This window comes from Hippocampus comes, unplaced genomic scaffold, assembly GCF_001891065.2.
Source record: "Hippocampus comes isolate QL1 unplaced genomic scaffold, H_comes_QL1_v1.1 scaffold348, whole genome shotgun sequence".
NCBI classification, from domain to species: Eukaryota; Metazoa; Chordata; class Actinopteri; order Syngnathiformes; family Syngnathidae; genus Hippocampus; species Hippocampus comes.
Window position 1 is genome coordinate 633,823 of NW_017806071.1, and position 12,774 is coordinate 646,596.

Genomic DNA, 12,774 nt, shown 5'->3' on the forward strand with positions numbered 1-12,774 from the left:
ACTCACACACACACACACACACACACACACACACACACACGCACGCACGCACGCACGCCCTCCAGCCTCTTTGGTGTCTGAAAAAAAGTAAAAGTGAAAGAAATTTGACCAATCAAACAGTTTCACGCACAGCTAGCGGGTGGTTGCTATGCTAACGTTGTTGCAAGTGATGTCAGCAGACATTTTGTGTGTTTTGAAGGCAGGGATCAAACCTGTGACCTGGAGTCTCGCTATAGTGCAAAAACATTTCGCAAACAACAACACGTAACATTATCGTCATCATTATTATCAACATGGGCAATAATATTATTCATATTTAGTAACAGTAAACATCAGAACACGGTAACCATGGTAACAAAGAAGTGTTTGGTTCCAGCAGCCAAGCCAACTTGTTTCATTCAAGTAATCTCAACACGCACGCACGCACTCGCGCACAGAGAGTCCATCTTTCTTCCTGGTGCGTTTAGAAGACTCGGCAAACAAAAGGAAAAAGAGGAAGTTGCTAATACAGTGAATCCCCCAAAATATCGCCGTTCAGTGTCTACATCTCCGCGAGATGTCAAATTTTCAAGCGAGGTTGTTCAGGGTGGGGCAATTTTGAACCGAATTGGCGCGTCGCGTTTTTCAAGAACATGCCAGGCGGCACGGAGCTCGACTGGAAGAGATACCGTTAGCCCGTCTATGGCCTTTCACGTCCTATGCATTGCGCAAGCCGACATTCATTATTATCTGGTTTGGTTGAACGTTTTGGTGTTTCAATACAGAAGTCATAACTCCGTTTTGTTCGACGTGCCAGTTTGACCGTCGCCATTCAGCGGCAGTGACCAAGAAACAGCTTGAAGCAAACACTCTGTGCGTCTTAAGTTGGGAACTGCTAGCAAGAGACTTGGCTTGTTTTTGTTCCCTCAAAGTCATGTTCATTTCTTGACGGCGCGAGAGGGGAAATTGGCACGAAGCAAGCCTTTCAAATAGGAAACAAATGTGCGTTTGTAACGTTCTTTCTGTACGGCAAATTTCCCCGGATCGCAGGTGAGTGTTGTAACGAATCCCGCGCGATAACGGGGGTTCACTGTATTCAAACAAGTTGCATAGTTTGTGGCGTGTCAGCCCCGCCGCCGCCGCCGCCGCCAACATGGTCTCAGTTAGGACTCGCAAATAGGCCACGTCCACTCCATTCTTTAACAAAAATATATTAATATTCTTTTTTTTTTTTTTTTTTTTTTTTTTTTAAAATAAGTTTTTAAACCACACTCTTGTCTGGAATGTGCTAAATTTAGAAGGCATTTTTTTACTTCTTTTTGTCTGAAAGTGCCCCAAGGACGGACGTGACCCGACGTGGTGCGGCTGCCTGACGCGACCAAATTAGCGTTCAGGAGCATCTAGGAGCATCCGCACTCGTCCACGATCATGTTGTGGATGTCCTTCTTGATGATCTTGTGCTCTTCGTTGTAGTATAGCATGGACATGGCTCGCAGCCGCGTGGGCACGCAGCAGGAGCGCAGGTTCTCGAAGGGACTGTAGCCCCGCATGCGGTAATGGCTGATGACGTTGGAGTGGAAGGAGAGCGCCGAGCCGGTGATGCTGGCCACGTGCGGCGGGCACTCGCCCTCGCAGTAGTTGGCGTGGTAGCCGCCGGGCGCGATGATCCAGTCGTTCCAGCCGATGTCTTTGAAGTTGACGTAGAAGTGGCGCTTGCAGCAGACGCGCACTTTGCCGTCGCATTCCAGGCCTCGCTTGCGCCGACGCCGCGAGTCGCCCGAGTCCTCGGGCCGCACGGCCGCCATCAGGAAGGGCCGGTGCGACTGCTCCCGTTGGGACGGCTCCCGGCGGTTGGCGCGCTGCTGCGACGCACCGCCGCCGGACACAAGCACGGGCGTCGCGCCGGAGTCGGCGCAGAGCGGGCAGGACACCCTGACGCTGAGCGCCGCGCTGCCGCCGCCTTCCAGAAGTGCCTGGACCGCCGCCGACACCGGGAAGGTGTGCCAGCCGCTGCGGCGGGTGTCCACCGTCTTCTCGGTCAACAAAACGTCGTCCTGCGGCGAGGACGAGGCGGCGCCACGCTGGAACAGGCGAATGGCCACCTTGGTGCGGCTGCGGTTGTTCTTGGCCAATCGCAGGAAAAGCCACACGTTGGCCTGCTCCACCAGAGACACCTCGCCGCTGCCATCTTTGGAAAGAACGAACGTCACTGTGTCCCGGGCCTCACCTGCGATACACAAGACGCACGGGGTCAGCGGCAGGTAACCATGGCAACCCAACACGCAGCACGTCAAGTCCCACAGAACATTTTTGCTCAAACTGCACATTCGACATGCTGGGAACACACGAGCAAAGCACCCGAAACAGAGAATCCACATTCAGCGCATTGCAAATACCTTCGTACTCTTGAGAAATCTTTTGAGCCATCTCAGAACCTGTGAGAGGTCGTTTGGAATAGCCTAGGACTCCCAACAAGTATTTAGAAGCCACTTAAAACTCCTGATAGGTCTTTAGAACCACTTTAGAACCTGTCATAAGTTGGTAGAAATAGCGAAGATGGATTCAAATTTGTCTCCGGTAGTTTAGCCAATCAGGACGCAGAATAAGATCTGCACAAACAGCATGCAGAACTGCACTGTAAAAAAATTCAGGAAGTCAATGATGACACAATGCGGGTTGTAAACTATATAAAGAAGGCATACAGAATCGCACTTAAAAAAAAAAATCTGCGTAACAACCAAAGGTGAACTGCAATATAGGATCACTGTCCTACAAATGTTTTTGATAAAAGTTTTGGATAAAAGTTTTTAAAAAATGGACGCATACCTCTGCCAAAGTCCTCAACCACAAGAAAGCATGCAACTTCTTTGTTTTGCCCAAATGTGCAAGTCAAACTTGAAATATAGCACATTAATCGGTGAACCGTATCGTGACGTGAAATTTCCAGTAGTGAGACTGAAGTTTGTTTTGTTTGGTTTTTCCGGTGTGGCAGCTGTACGCTTCCATATGCAGCTGAGCGTTTGTTCTTCATCCTTACTGGGAAAGCCAACCACATGAAAAGCATCCTGTTGCTTTTGACCGAGCGTATTCCCTCCTTGATGAGCGTCACGCTCAAAGGATGCGCAAACATGTGCACTCGAGGCCACGCCCTCTCTGCCTGATTGGCACCACATGGAATCTGCGCGCGCACGCACGCACCCGCGCTCCCCCGCTGCGGATTCAAAAACGCAAAGGAGAATGGGCGTGAAACAGCTGGTAAATAAAAGCCGCCAGCGTCCGCTCTTCTGACGAGAGGAATGTCCCGCACGCCAAATGACTCAAACGTACTTGCCGTCGTCGCAGGGAAAAAAAAGATCGGTGGGGGGGGGGGGGGGGAGAAAAAAAAAAACATCCATCTCTCTGCGGCTTCTTTGCGCCGGCCCAGCTTTTCCACTCGGGTGGATCAAAGCTCACTTGCAGACGGGATTATTCCCAGACAGGAAGAGAAAACAAGATTGCCAGACACGCCCACCACCGCCAATCCCATCCCTCCTCAGTCCTGTCAATCAACTCCAGTTGCACGCACGCATTTTCCGTCAAGCTCTCCCTCATCATGATCCTGTCGGAGATGGAGTCTCTCAAGTGCTCGCCGATGCACTGGACCAATTACAGGGCACGTACCGCAAAACAGGCTGGTCACCATTCAATGTCTGTGCACATATAGACAAAGAATGGACTGGTCACTCGTCAGTGTGGGATCTTCGGCTGTCATGTATCTGAAAAATTGTCCGAGATGGGGTGCGGCCGTCACGCGCTGAAACGCAATCGTTGAGGGAAGAGGAATGGCTGCTGGCAGCCGTAAACGCCAAGGACTGGCCAGGAAATACACCGGCCGTTCTGGAAAATTCACATATTTCCCCGAAATTCCCGATGGCCACCCCCCCACCCCTGATAGCACGTCTTTTCCGTGATTCCGATTATGACAAGACACCAGTTTCATGGCTTTGAATGAAAAGTTGGGCTCACCTGAGTTTGAAGGGCAACACATAACCCCTAAAAGCTCCCCAAAGAGACAGGAATAAGTCAGTGATTGACACCGCAGCCCCCAAGTGGCCACGCCCCCACCTGCCTTCGGTGGCACGTGATTGCTTCGGAACATGAGCGATGTCGTTTGCTCCGAGTGACCGTGACGTTTCCTGGCATCGATAAATCGCCCACAAAAGAAAGCAAGGGACAAAAAAAGGATGGGAGGGGGAAAAAGAAGGATGAAAAGTTGACAGTTTGAATCCTGAGGAGCAACAAAGAGTTCACCGACAAGGCCGAACCGTGAAAGTGCTCTGAGGAATGTCGCTAATGATGTGTTCAATTAAGTCCAATTAGCTGAATTGTCCTCTGTGTGCCTCTCACGGGCACGCACACGCGCCCCCCACACGTGCACACGCACGGATGCACGGACAGGTTTTGTGTGTGCTCCACTGAACGGACGCGCGAGCATCTCCGCCAAGAATTCCGCCGCGCCTCCTTTTTGCTGTGGCGGCTCGCTCTGTCCAATTAATTAGCGAGTCGATGAACGCATCGCTTGTCGGCGACAAAGACGCGAGCGGCAGGCCGCTGCGTCTTCTCACGGTGTCGCCTTCAAGCGCACAACAACACTTTTGATCGGAGGCTATTTTGGGATCGCTGTCTAGCATGGCCCCTGGATGGGGGTGGCGCCCTCCGGTGGCCGCTGGGGGCACGGCGACGCGACTTTCTGTCACGCTCTTCATCGGGTTTTAATTAGCCAGTCGATGAACTCGTACGCTCCTTCTGTTGGCTCAATGGGATATGTCTCTACCGTCTGTTGATGTAATCTTTTTTTTTTCCTGCCTACTTGAGATGATCAAACCTAATTGAGTGCTTTTCAAACTTTTTACACCACCTAAGAATATACGGAGTCATAATACCACACGATCATTTTATGAAGAGATACATCTGACTTTTTTTTTGCTGAGTTGATGATTTGTGTTCAAAATAATACTATCCACTCCACGAGTGACAAATTGACAGTGCAGGAAATGCATAAAAATAAACTGATGATGATTGAGGTAGATCTTTGGTCGGTAAGATGTGCCAGAAGTTCCGCCAAAAAACATCGTGATTGTTTCCCAAAGTCAAAGCAGATGTTTAAAAATGAAGAAAGGGAAAGAGAATTGGCCTGCGTTCATAGACAACCGCGGGAAGCGGAAAAAGAATGAGCCACGAGGGCCTGAAATGGTGAGGATTTGGACAACTTGAAGTTCGACACTATCTCAAAACAGTTTATCGACTGTCAAAACAGTTGACATTTATTAATTCCTGTACCTCTATAACCAACCAATGTAAAAAAAAAAAAAAAAACACGGCAGTGACGTACTGTGGGCCGAAGTGTTCATCACAAATGGCACCCCCGCCCCAAAAAAAAGAGCAAAACACAAAAATGAGTCATGATTCTCCCTCCTAAGAAATAGACCACCAGTCAAAAATTTGGAGACACGAAATCGTTCAATCACCTGATTCTGCTTGTGTTGGCATCTTATGATTATAATGTGATAATATTGTGCTTATTTTGAGCATGAAAAAAAAACTTAATTCATTCACTGCCATTGACGTATATAAGCGTCAAGGACCCTTTTTAATTAAGTGGGTTGGCAGTGAATGATTTATTGAAACCGTTCAAAAATGACATCAATCAACATTGGGGGGGAAAAAGAGCAAAGTTGTCTGTTTTGTCAAGCGTTCGTTACCGAGGCAGAGATTGTCTCTCATAGCGTGAGAAGGACCCATCGTAGCACTTGGCGAATCAGCGCGCGAATGAGCACGCAGTTACCATGTGTTAGCGCCAGCTAGCCAAAGTGGAACGACAGCCACACACTCACCGGGCTCGGCGAAGGTGATGATCTCGGTGGTGTCTTGCTCGTCGTCCTCGTCGCGGGTCCGGGCGGTGGCGGCCGGTGGGGTCGCGACCCCTCCGGCCACGCCACCGTCGCCCCCCACCCGCCCCCTGCCCTCGGCCTCCCCCTCGATGTGCACGCTGCCGTCGTCCGCCACCCGTCCCACGTGCAGCTTGCGCAGGGCGTTGAGGAGCGCGGCACGGGGCACCGGACGGGTGATGTTGGGGCGCGCGTGGAGGTGCAGCATGTTGAGGATGTGTCGCTTGACCGCCTCCACCACTTCCCGCTGGGCCGCCTCCTCTTCCTGGCTTCCCCGGGCTGTGGCGCCCGGGTTCCCGCGCACGTCGGCCAGGGCGCAGGAGGGGCAGCGCCCAGCGGGCTCGGCCAGCTCCGAAGACGACTGGCACACGTGCAGCAGGAGCAGCACGGCGCCACTCAGCGCCGTCAGCGCGGACATGTCGGCGGCGAAAGGGGGTGACTTTTTGATAGGTGGCAACTTCCAAATCGGTCCTGCCAGTGGAAAAGCGCACAGGCGGGCCGGAGCAGAGGAATCAAAGCGAGTCAACTTGTGGTGCGGGCGCTCCTGACGATCTTTGCAAAGATCCTTGCGGCTCTCCGCTTCCTCCCGGCTGAGTGATCCTTGAATGATCCTTGGCGCACTAGTTGAATGCTTTCAGCTGGGTGGGCGGAACCGCACTCGCTCGCTCTCGCTCTCTCTCTCTCTCTCTCTCCCCCCGCATGCCGCGCTGCGCTCGTCCCTGGACGCCAGACTCCCTCCCTCCCTCTTGCTCCCGCTGTCTTTGTGACTCACGCGCGTCCAACTCTAACCCTTTTACCTTCTCTGCTTCTTTCCCAGCACCACCCTGCCATAGCACCCCCGATGATCAACCAACCCCCACAGCCCGGGCTTGGCGGTCCCAACTTTGAACTTCCCTCTTGACTTTCCGTGACTCTGTCTGCATTGATGTAGACATCATCTTTCCTGTCTGCGTCAGTGCCAGATGATGCGGTCGAGGCAGACGACCACCCACCCTCAACCTCACCGTTTTTTTTTTTTCCCTTCTTCTTTCTGCCCCGCCAGACCTTAGAGCCCAATCCTGGACCATTTTGGACTTTTCTCGTGTTAGCTCATGTGAGCTGGGATTCACCAACCTGGGTTTCCCTCTGAAGGCGAGCCCAAGTTCAAGGCTGCTTCCAAAGACTCCAGGAACATTCAAACCACCTCGATAAGGCCATCTGATGCACAGCAAAATATTGTCTGTTTGGCATCGATGTAAAAAGGTTCTAAATTAGTTCTAATGACCGATCGATGTTTGTTGGCTAATAAAAGCCCTTTCCGAGGTCCTAGAGTGGTTCTCGGTAACTTCAGATGACCTATAGCAGGTTCCAATGTGGTTCTTAAGGGTCTAGTAGGATGGGTCTCAAAACCTAAGACCGGTTCATAGTGTGTTTCTTCAGACCTGTTCCAGGTCTACCAAAGTTCTAGGCTATTTCGAAGCTCAGCCTAGGGCAGCTCTAAATACTTAAATTCAAAGGTGGCTCTTATGACCCAGCAGATTTTATACAGCAATCCTATCTGAGGCTTTTATGTGTATAAAGTGATTCTGGTGACCTATCAGAGGTTCTAGTGTGGTTCTTAAGGCCTATCAGAGGTTCTAGTGTGGTTCTTAAGGCCTATGAGAGGTTCACAAGGGTTACTGCGTGAGAGTTTGAGGAGCTCAGTCATCCCGGAGACTCTAAGTAGAGCCGCTGCGACTTCTCCACATGAAGACGAGCGGCTTGATGTGGTTCTTCTGACCGCGTTGTCTATTTTCGAAGCTTTGTGATGTGTTCCCAGCATGTCCGGGGAAACGCCTCCGCCTTTGCGTGCGTGTCAAAGGTGTGTGTTGGTGCTATCGGTGCTGACAAGTTCTGAGGAGAAAGGGCTCCGACATCTGCTCTGACGTGGTTACGGTGTGACATCATCAGCGTGTGACTCGTTACTCGTCTGCGCGCTTTTCCTAATTAGCCGCCGGGAGCCCGTAGCGAGTCATCGTTTGATGAGCATTTCCGTCTTCAGATGCCCAATTGGCTTTTTCCCCTTCCACCTGTGGACCACATAAAGTTCCCATTTTTTGTGGTTGTGAGGGATTCCCAACACGCAAACTGAGCAACTTCCTCGAGTGACGCTTGTCGCGCAGTGATGTCACTGCACGTCCTCAGTCGTCGTCAGGGAGGCCACAAACATTTACCACAACACCGTGTGTGTGTGTGTGTGTGTGTGTGTGTGTGTGTGTGTGTGCGTGCGTGCGCGCGTGCGTGCGTGCGTGTGTGTGTGTGTGCACGTGTGCACGTCTGCATGTTGGGGTAAAGCCCGTGACCTCATTGAGTACGCACACCAGAGCGCCATATGTCCGATGTCCAAACAGGAACAGGAAATGATGGGTGACAGCCAGTGGGGAGGAGGCGGGGCTTGGCCACTCCAACAAGTTCACGCGTTCCGTGGTGTCTCCTAACACAGCTACCGTGTGTGTGTGTGTGTGTGTGTGTGTGTGTGTGTGTGTGTGTGTGTGTGTGTGTGTGTGTGTGTGTGCATAAGTGCCTGCGCTGACTCAGCATTTACTGGACTTGTTCGAAACACAAACATTCGCCTCACATTGTCTCTTTCCTCAACATTCCGACATCTTCTTTCCCGTAGACGCCGCTCTTCAATTCTGATTAAGTAACACTTGGTGTGAGTTGCATGTGTGTGTGTGTGTGTGTGTGTGTGTTATTTGTTTTGTTTTTCGTACATGTCTGCGTATTTGGATTTGGTTTTGTGTGTTTAAATGTGTGTGTGTGTTTGTGTGTGTGGTGATGCAAAAGTTCGTGTTCACATGCACTTCATGCCAACTCCTTCCTTGGAACTGATGTCGACTATTATTTTCAAGAGCCTCTTCTTCCTTTGGCCAGTGATTCCTTTCACCCTGCCCTCACGCCAAGGATGATGATGATGATGATCATGATGATGAGATGAGGATGAGGAGTGTGGCGGAGGAAGGTGAGCAGACGAGTCCTGACACATCAAAGTGTTGACGGGTGACGTCATCACACACACACACGAAGGCCTCGTCTGCGCCGTCACTCTTGCTCTCTGAGTCAAGCACGTGCGCATCATCATCATCGTCATCATCACCATTGTCGTCGTCTGCGTGAATTTCAGCAACAAGCAGATGACCTTGATAGAGTATTTGTTGTTGTGGCTGTTGGATTATTTTTTTTTTCCTCTCACTTTCTGCTCTCCAGACATCTAAACACAGACACACAGGACATAAGTCAAAAACCCGCGTGAGCGATGCTGACTCACTGCAAGACTTGAGGTGAGCTTGATCGGCTTTTTTTTCTTTTTTTTTTTGCACACGGTTGATCATTCACTCCATGAACTATGTCATCATGCCGCACGATTGCGACACGCGTTTGACTCCCGACCGCCATACGTACTCTCTTTATACCAAGGGTGTCCTCACTTTTGCAGCATGCCGGCGACTTAGAAAATGACCAAGTCAGCATGATCTGCTTACAGTAAAAAAAAAAAAAAAAAAAAGCAGAACCTCTATTTATTTGTAAATACATTGAGAATTCGTTATACGTACAGTATATGTCGCTCGGCCTTACAGGACTGTGTGAACCCATATTGCGTAACACAGCTTGTTTACATTTTTTGTCCTTGCTTGACTCTGATGACTCGTATTGAATGCAACCAGCCAGGGATGGATAATCCAGGCAGTAACTGCTGATAGCGAGCCGTACGCACACTTCCAAATGATCATCAGTCATGTTGGAAGGCTACTTGGACGTATTCATGGCCCGAAAATTCCGCTCCACATTTCCCTCCTTCGGTGTTGTAACAGATGAGGCGAACCCTGGAAACAACAAAAAAAAAAAACATTTGTTTGTATCGGTGCAACATATCATGGATATATTGCTTTTCAAGGCCACCAAATAGAGGATGACCTCACTGCACAGTTCAAATGCACTCCAAAATGGCCGACTCACTGTACAGTATGGGCCACTATATTGCGGCAACTTAGCCAGTATGTCATCACAAAGTCAACATAACAGGTGTGTGTGTGTATGTGTGTGTGTGTGTATGTGTGTGTGTGTGCACGTGCGCACGTGTGTGTACAGACATTCACAATGTGGAGGTGAAGTCATGTGGGGACATGTAAAACACACACACACATGCACACACACACACGGACATTCCTCCGCAGTGAGGGGAATGTCAATGAGTACGAGCGAGCGTTCTCCTGCGGCCCGAGTCGCTCGAGCGCACGGAGGAGAAAGGAAGCAGAGACGATGACGTTCCAATTAGATTTCGATTTGATGTGGCTCGAATGTATACGTGATGTGCTTTGCCCGCACCTGATGAATTATTCATACATTGATGTGTTTGGGTGTTGTTTAAGGTGAATGCACTTGAAAGCGAGGCAGAGCATCGATTTGATTGGCCGCTCGGCAGCTCTCAAATAAGCCCGAGAGTCGAGTTAGGACAACGGCAGAGGAGACGCGCAACGCCGTGCAACACTCACCTTAAACGCACCGACTCCTTAAACAGTCTTCTCATCACACTTTGGATGCATTCTTGAAAACAAGGCGAAAAAGCACTTGCAGGAACTCATTCCAAGACAAAACAACTTTTCATTACTCAGTTAAAGAAACAGTTCAAGGCACTTTTGATGTATTACTTTAAAAGGCAAACGCAGCGAATAACATACTGTAATACCTTTCGGATGTATGACTTTCAAACACTTCATCGCACTCTTCATTTCAAGACGCATTTAAAGGCAATCGGGTATTTATTTAACATGAGACCTTTGTGTTTGTCTTCAAGGCCCGCTGGTCTGACCTTTGACCTGCCCTGTATGGCAGCGCGTACGGATGAAGGCGCCGCTTCTTGTCATGCGACAAGTGGCCCACGTGTCCCATGATGCACTGCAGCAGCAGCGGGTCGCTTGGGGAGACTCATTAGCATCATTAGCAGCATCATTAGCATCATTAACGCGCCGCCTGACGCTTCGCACGGCTTCAAACGCTCTCGCAAGGCAGCGGCGCTGCTTGTTCCCAGCGGGCCTGAACGCAGCAGTGTGCGTGCGTGCGTGTCCTACATACGCTCACTGATGAACTTCACCTGAACTCTTGACGCTGCCTTGGATGGCCCGTGCGTGTAACCATGGCAACGCCCGACAACCTCGCCATGCCATCATCCGTCCATTTACCAGTCTGTTTATTCATCCATCATTCGTTTGTTCATCCATTTCATCATCCAATTATTGGTTCATTCATTCGTCCATGCATTCGACCATCCGTCCGTTTGTCCGTCCATTCATTCTTTTTCTTTCATTCATCCATCCGTGCATTCAGCAAGCTTCATGCATGCACGTGTTCAAATGTCCAGCCATTCCTCATCTGTTTAATCATCCAATCATTTGTTCGGGCATTCGCTCATCCATCCCTGTCAGTTCTTCATTCATCCATCCATGCATCCTGTCATATCATCATCCCCTTCATTCATCACGTGGAGAAAGTCCCGTCGAGTGTGGGGGCGGAGTGATAAAATGGTGCAAACTTGCGAGGTGAAAGCTGATTGATGATGTAATCAACAAACTGTTGATTGATGATCGGGTGTCAGGAAGCCTTCCGCAGAGAGCGCCAGGATTGTGGAAAAGCCCACTTGACGTCCAAGCGAGTCGGAGGTGAAGATGACGACCACGACCGTGAAGACGACGTCTGGCGCGTGACGAGGCTGACAGCCCGTCGCCCGGATGGCCGAGAAGCAGCAGTGTGCAGGCTCAGCAAGAAAAATGTGTCTCACGTTTCATTTGACGGACGTGTCCAAATCTCTCGAGTGGACATCACGCCGCGCAGCTTCCAGCGGGCGGATGTTCGGCGGCTCGACGTTTCCTGACGTGCAAAACATTCTTGCGGATTCAACCTCGCAGCGGAAACTTTAGCAGCCCATCGAAAAGCTGCAGGAAAGGTCGCCGCAAAACACCCTCAAGTACCACAAACAAGCACGAGAGGCAACGTGTGGAATGGACCAAGTAGAAGAAATTAGAATGTTTGAAGAAAAACGACGCAGTAAAGGATGCAAGATGAAAATGGAGCCCTTGGAAAATAGCAGATGGACCAAGTCAAAGAAAATAAGTGAAGGAAGAAAATGGACAAAGCGGAAGATGTAGAAGAACATGACCAAGAATACGTTCAATGGAAGAATTAGGAGCATGTACAATTTCTTAAATGGACAAGCTGGAAGATGGACATCGGAGGTGTAAGACCGATCACTGGAAAATGTAAGATCCGGCTCAAGATGAAGATCCAAGATGGCCAAGTGGGAAGGCCTTCTTGGTCTAAGTCCAAAAGGAGCATGCACGCAAATGAACTGGAGGACCGGCGCAGGGTGTCGAGCTGCCCGCCGCGCAATGTGCAATATACAAATGGGATTGGACTTTCCACCAACTTCTGTCGACTTCCATCGACAGCATTCATGAGCGTGGATCTCTACAGCAATGAGCCCTCCAAATGTTTTGCTTTTATTATTCCGTCAATTTCCCCCATTCTGCTCCTTCTTTTCTTCAAATGACTGCAACTTGCAAATTAAATATATCCAGATCATTCAGGACATCTGGAAACGATTTTTCACATTCCACAAATTCCCACACTTAAGCAATAAAATTCCCAAATTATGAACTTTTACATATTGGCATCCTCCTTCCACATTCAAACCACTGCAATTTGGAACGGTTCAATTTATTCAGTGGACTATTCATCTCACTTTCGAAATACGTTCACACTTAAATTATTTAGTGAAGATATTTAACTGGTGCATCTGGTGACCGATTCAACTTAAGTGTCCCAGTGTACTTTCTATCTTTCCTTCCACATAATT

The 12,774-nt window shown here is 49.8% G+C and overlaps 1 protein-coding gene across 1 annotated transcript; it reads right to left on the reverse strand.

Moving 5' to 3' along the window:
- Nucleotides 1–1,283: 1,283 nt before the first annotated feature.
- Nucleotides 1,284–8,102, reverse strand: inhbaa (inhibin subunit beta Aa). Its single transcript, XM_019893877.1, has 2 exons — nt 5,853–8,102; nt 1,284–2,206 (listed from the first exon to the last, which is right to left on the reverse strand). Exons 1-2 carry the CDS (start codon nt 6,322–6,324, stop codon nt 1,380–1,382), a joined length of 1,299 nt encoding a protein of 432 aa, XP_019749436.1. The 5' UTR covers nt 6,325–8,102; the 3' UTR covers nt 1,284–1,379.
- Nucleotides 8,103–12,774: the final 4,672 nt, after the last annotated feature.